At 41.9% G+C, this 6000-nt stretch overlaps 1 protein-coding gene across 1 annotated transcript in view; it reads left to right on the forward strand.

Annotated features, from left to right (window-relative positions):
• LOC115177665 (gamma-aminobutyric acid type B receptor subunit 1) overlaps window positions 1–6000 on the forward strand; it is a 49596-nt gene that overhangs the window by 5366 nt on the left and 38230 nt on the right. The window contains exons 5-6 of the mRNA XM_029738612.1: window positions 3089–3274; window positions 5261–5278. Coding sequence (XP_029594472.1) covers window positions 3089–3274; window positions 5261–5278 — 204 coding nt within the window. The remainder of the gene's footprint in view (window positions 1–3088; window positions 3275–5260; window positions 5279–6000) is intronic.

The following is a 6000-nucleotide window of genomic DNA, read 5'->3' on the forward strand; positions in this document are numbered from 1 at the left end:
GGGGGGGGGCAGTGCCCCTGTGACAACAATTTTGGACCCCCTTGTGGCCCCCCTAAATGTGGAGTATGAAATAATTTTTACATAACTAATTTTGCTATCATTCTTTTTTTACATCCGTTATTAGACAGTGGTAACAATGATGATTATGAACATGGTATTTTGCCTGCTAATGCCTGCTAATGCCTGCAATGCAGTGAAGAAAACGATATGACAACAATAACGTCTAATGTAACTGGCCCCTCTAACAGTACAACTGGCCCCAGCTTGGCCCCGCAGTTGAAATGGTCTAGAACCGCCACTGTTCCTGGATTGACTAGACTATATCACTGCCACTACCTAAGGATATCTCTGATGTATCATTGATCGTTGTGCACCATTCTGCTCTGTGTTCATTTTCATCAAAATATTTGTCAACAACCTATTTTTCCTGACGAAAACGAATGAGGATAACGAGAAGCCATTCAAAAACGAAAACGGTAACAAATTAGTTTTCATTTTAGTTGATGAAAATGTGAGATATGAGAATTCCACATGAGACAAATGGGCATTCAATTTGACATGAAGCTCCTTTTCATCTGTTTTTTCCAATCATAAATGTGCATGCGTTTGCAGATTATGTAATGCAATCCTCACATTGGCAGAATTAACGTCTTTCAGTTGCACGGTCTGATTGAGCTGAGCTGATCTGCCCAGCTCTCCCACACATGTCACTTCAGTCACTCGTCAAACTTTTTAACTGATGCATAGCCAGCAGGCCAGGACACTTCAATTGTAACTAACCTTAACTAGCAACAACGTTTAATCTCTCTTACTTTCAATGTAGGCTTATTTTTGCTTTGATCACATCAGATTGGAAGCCCAATTTTCCCATGTGCGCTGTTCTTCATCTGTGTTGGTGCTCTCACGGTCGGCAAATGTGAGCGCAGTTTATTTCAGATTGGAAATATTAATGCTATTTGCTGAGTATTAGGAGTATTAGCCGACCAGCTGGCTCTCTTTCTGTCGAACCATCTGGTGAGCGCCTCAGAACGGGACTTGACAGGAAGCCTCTGGCAGGAGCGGACGACACAACCACTGGTTTTAATTGGCTGATCTCTCAGCCTATCACTATTTAGCGCAACCCTTAGAACCTCCCTCTAAGTGTCCTGCATCCGGGGGTCAGTATTTGTTTTGTATTCGTGTCCAACAAAGAGAGGTCGGTTAGCTCGTGCAACATGGATATTACAGAGTCTGCTATATCATAAGTGTGTAAACAGCATTCAATCAGTGTACATCGTGTTACAGGGCGGCTAGCCGAGTTACGCTGGCTAGCTATTAGCATGAACGGCGATATGTGATGCACCATAACAAAACTTTTCTGCCTCGACTCCTCATAGTCGTGTGATTCGCTCAGAATTTGAATTGATTATCATGTCACTCAGTAAATCTCAAACGGTCCCCACTGTTACCAGGCTCTTTGCGTCAGCAGTTGCAGCCTGGAGACGAGGTTAGGAGTACAGTATTAATTCTGGCATTGTTGGAAAACTCAGATTCTCCACCTTTTAAAGGAATCACTGTTATTTACCCCCATCCAATGGTTATGATTGGGAGAAAAGAGCTGTATGCCTAAATTGTTTAACCTGTAGCCAAGGCTTTGTAGCTTATATGGTCAATCATGGCTGACATTGGTTACAATCGGCCGCAATAGCAATGTGCCAGCTATATTAGGGGATAGTAGGCCTAGTTGGACAAGTCTATCTGAATGTGCACATGATGGAAGTAAGAGGTAAATACAGTATAAATACAAAAGTATGTGGACACCCCTTCAAATGAGTGGATTTAGCTATTTCAGCCACACCCGTTGCTGACAGGTGAATAAAATCGAGCACACAGCCATGCAATCGCCATAGGAAACATTGGCAGTAGAATGGCCTTACTGAAGAGCTCAGCAACATTCCAAAGTGGCACCATCACAGGATGCCACCTTTCCAACAATTCAGTTCATATTTCAAGCCCTGCTCGAGATGCCCCGGTCAACTGCAAGTACTGTTATTGTGAAGTGGAAATGTCTATGAGCAACAACGGCTCAGGCACAGAGTGGTAGGCCACACAAGCTCACAGAAAGGGAGTGAAGCTCGAAGAGCGTAAAAATAGTTTGTCCCCAGATGCCAGGAGAACGCTACCTGCCCGTGTGCACAGTGCCAACTTTAAAGTTTAATGGAGGAGGAATAATGGTCTGGGGCTGTTTTTCATGGTTCGGGCTAAGCCCCTTAGTTCCAGTGAAGGGAAATCTTAACGCTGTAGCATATAATGACATTGTAGACGATTCTATGCTTCCAACTTTGTGGCAACAGTTTGGGGAATGCCCTTTCATGTTTCAGCATGACAATACCTCCTGTGCACAAAGCGAGGTCCATACAGAAATGGTTTGTCGAGATTGGTGTGGAAGAACTTGATTGGCCTGCACAGAGCCCTGACCTCAACCCCATAGAACACCTTTGGGATGAATTGGACAGTCGACTGAGAGCCAGGCCTAATTGCTCAAATTCAGTGCCTGACCTCACTAATGCTCCTGCGGCTGACTGGAAGAAAGTCCCCGTAGCAATGTTCCAACATCTAGTTGAAAGCCTTCCCAGAAAAGTGGAGGCTGTTATACCAGCAAAGGGGGTACCAACTCCATATTAATTCCCATGATTTTGGAATGAGATGTTCGATGAGCAGATGTCCACATACTTTTAGGCATGTAGTGAATGAATTATTTAATTGGAAGGAAATGCACTGACTAAAACAAGACAAAAATTGTCCAGATTTTTTTGTTGACTGATAATAACTAAAACTAACGAAGAAGGAAATGATTAAAAAATGTGACTGAAATGTATTTGAAGACTAAAACTAAATAGAAAAAAGAACACTGGTACCGTAGTAGCCTGGGTGCCAGTCTGTTTTCTGCTCTCTTGCCAACTCCTTGTAGAATTGTCATGCCATATATGTTCCATAAGGAGTTGACATCAGAGCAGAAACACACTGGCAGTTAGTACATGTCATGTAAATATGACTACTGTCATTCTCACTAACCTTCCTCCCACTACTCTGCCCATCTCTCTCCCAGTGCTGCTGTGCCCTCGGGTGTGGACGTCCCTGGAGAATGGGAGGGTGGCGCTGAAGCCCCCTGGGCCACCGGTGGAGGGCACCGTGCTGCACTACAGCTGCCATGCTGGCTTCATGCTGGAGGGCAGGAACATCACACACTGCACCAAGCTGGGCAAGTGGGACTCACCCAAACCTGCCTGCCTCTGTAAGTGCGGAATGGAATCCCAGTCTTTTCATGTTACTCAGTTGTGATGTTTGTGTTGATATGAAATGTTTTGGTTTAGCTTCGAAATGGAAAAACAACACATATGCTCCATGGAAACATACATAGACAAACCAATATACACTGAGTGTACAAAACATTAGGAACACCTTCCTAATATTGAGTCGCACCCCTTTTTCTCTTAGAACAGCCTCAATTTGTCGTGACATGGACTCTACAAGGTGTTGAAAGCGTTCCATAGGGATGCTGGGCCATGTTGACTCCAATGCTTCCCACAGTTGTGTCAAGTTGACTGGATGTCCTTTGGATGGTGGACCGTTGTTGATACACAAGGAAACTGTTGAGTGTGAAAAACCCAGCAGCGTTGCAGTTCTTGACACACTTAAACCGGCGCGCCTGGCACCTACTACCACACCCTGTTCAAAGGCACTTAAGTATTTTGTCTTGCTCATTCAGCCTTTGAATGGCGCACATACACAATCCATGTCTCAATTGTCTCAAGGCTTAAAAATCCTTATTTAACCCGTCTCCCCTTCACCTACACTGATGGAAGTGGATATAACAAGTGACATCAATAAGGGATCATAGCCTTCACCTGGATTCACCTGGTCAGTCTGTTTCATGGAAAGAGCAGGTGTTCCTAATGTTTTGTACACTCAGTGTACATTGATATATTATCAATATAGTTGTGTGTCCATGCATGTTTTCTACAATGGTGTATATGCTTTGTTTTGTGTGCAAATCATAGGTGTGTGTGTATAGGTACAAATGATAAGTATTCAGCTTCTTTGGATGAAGGTCAATTGTATTTACTTGAATCCTCGCATCCTCTCTCCTTGCCGCCTCCTCAAAAGACAACGGCGGAGAAGGTCAGAGGTTCCTCCCCTCGGTTCCTCTTCTCATTTTGAGAAGGAGACAAGAAGGGAGAATGCGAGACATCCAGGAAATACAAATTACATTCACCCCCATGTTCTGTGTACTTGTCTTAAACATGAAGTTATAGTACTGCCACCTGGTGGACACAAGCCATATTTTATGAATAATTGTGAATGATTGTGTAATACCCTATGATTGTGTAATACCCCATCAATTTTACATCTGTGTTCTCGTTTTGTAGGCTAAGAATGGGCTTCATATTTGTTCAAATGTATATGTGCTTTGGTATGAATTTACTTCAACGTATTTGACGCCCAAGAAGAATCACGAAGTCGAGAATTTACAACCATTTCATTTGAACTACACACATGAACTACATCTCCCACCAATCAGCTGTATATTTCTCTAATTTGAAAAGCTTGCAGGTCTCCATTTATTTTATATGTTGTTTTCATTTTCAAAAAGTACTGGCTGGCAAAAAAACCCTGCTTAATCTAATGTACAAAACAGCAGACGGCCTGTAACTAACTGGTTCTTATCGTCCTTATCGCCAAGAGTGTGCAAAGCTGTCATCAAGGCAAAGGGTGGCTACTTAAAATATATTTCGATTTGTTGAACACTTTTTTGGTTATTACATCATTCCATATATGTTATTTCATCGTTTTGACGTCTTCACATTTATTCTACAATATAGAAAAATAAATAAATAAATGGAATGAGTTGGTGTGTCCCTAACTTTTGACTGGTACTGTATATATATTAAATTCATTTTGTGATATAATCTTGAAGCCCATTCGAGAGATTTTGGGACATGACCCGGAAGTGAAGCGGATGTGGCCGTCACTTCCACAGGGTATACAGACAATACAGTAAAAGTAGTCTACAGTGGGCCTACATACTGATGTCAATTTAAGGAGCATGGAGTACTGTACATGTGTAGTGAGTAACACGTATAGTGCATCAATCCATGAAGAATGAAACAATTCACAAACATCACACAATATTAGTGTTGCATTTACATACGCTACCAGTCACCAAATCATTTTGACTATTAACAAATGTAATTTTGTCTTTTCTATTTGCTTGCCACAGATGACAGAAACTACAAAGGTAAGAGAGATTGGTTTTGGTTGGTTTGTCTATGAACATAAAAGCTCATTGAAACAAATGTTGCAAAAAGTTGTAATGCTTCTGTTAAGCACAAGAGGGCAGTGGTGCATTATTTCTAGAGCAGGATGCCTTCTGCTGACCAGTAATTCTACTGGTGAAGGACTTCAACTGATTCGAATTAGGTAAAGGGAAAAAATAATCCTGTCAACACCACATTGTCCAACTGAATGCGTTCAACTGAAATGTGTCTTCCGCATTTAACCTAACCCCTCTGAATCAGAGAGGTCTTCGACGTCCGGGAACTGCCTTGCTCAGAGGCAGAAAGACAGATTTTTACCTGGTCAGCTCGGGGATTCAATCCAGCAACCTTCCTGGCACAATGGTCTAAGCACTAGGCTACCTTGCCAAGAGTATAAATGACACAAAATATGCTATAGTTAAATTGTTGTCCTTGTGGCATTGACAAGATTATTATTTGTCAGTTTTGTTAAAGATTATTGCTTCATTAAAGAGGCTACCTATTATATGCCTGTCGTAAAATACTGGGGTAAGACTTTTCAACTCCTCTTTCAGATCGTACAATATCACTAATAATTATTTAATGATTATTATCAACCATTAACGACAACATTACTCACTCATTTCAACTTAGTCTTCTCCTGCGCCAACCTGTCCTATCGGTGCATAGAAAGCACATTTTCTTCCAAAATCTCCAAGAAATG

The sequence above is a fragment of the Salmo trutta genome, chromosome 3 (genome assembly GCF_901001165.1).
Source record: "Salmo trutta chromosome 3, fSalTru1.1, whole genome shotgun sequence".
Classification (NCBI taxonomy): domain Eukaryota; kingdom Metazoa; phylum Chordata; class Actinopteri; order Salmoniformes; family Salmonidae; genus Salmo; species Salmo trutta.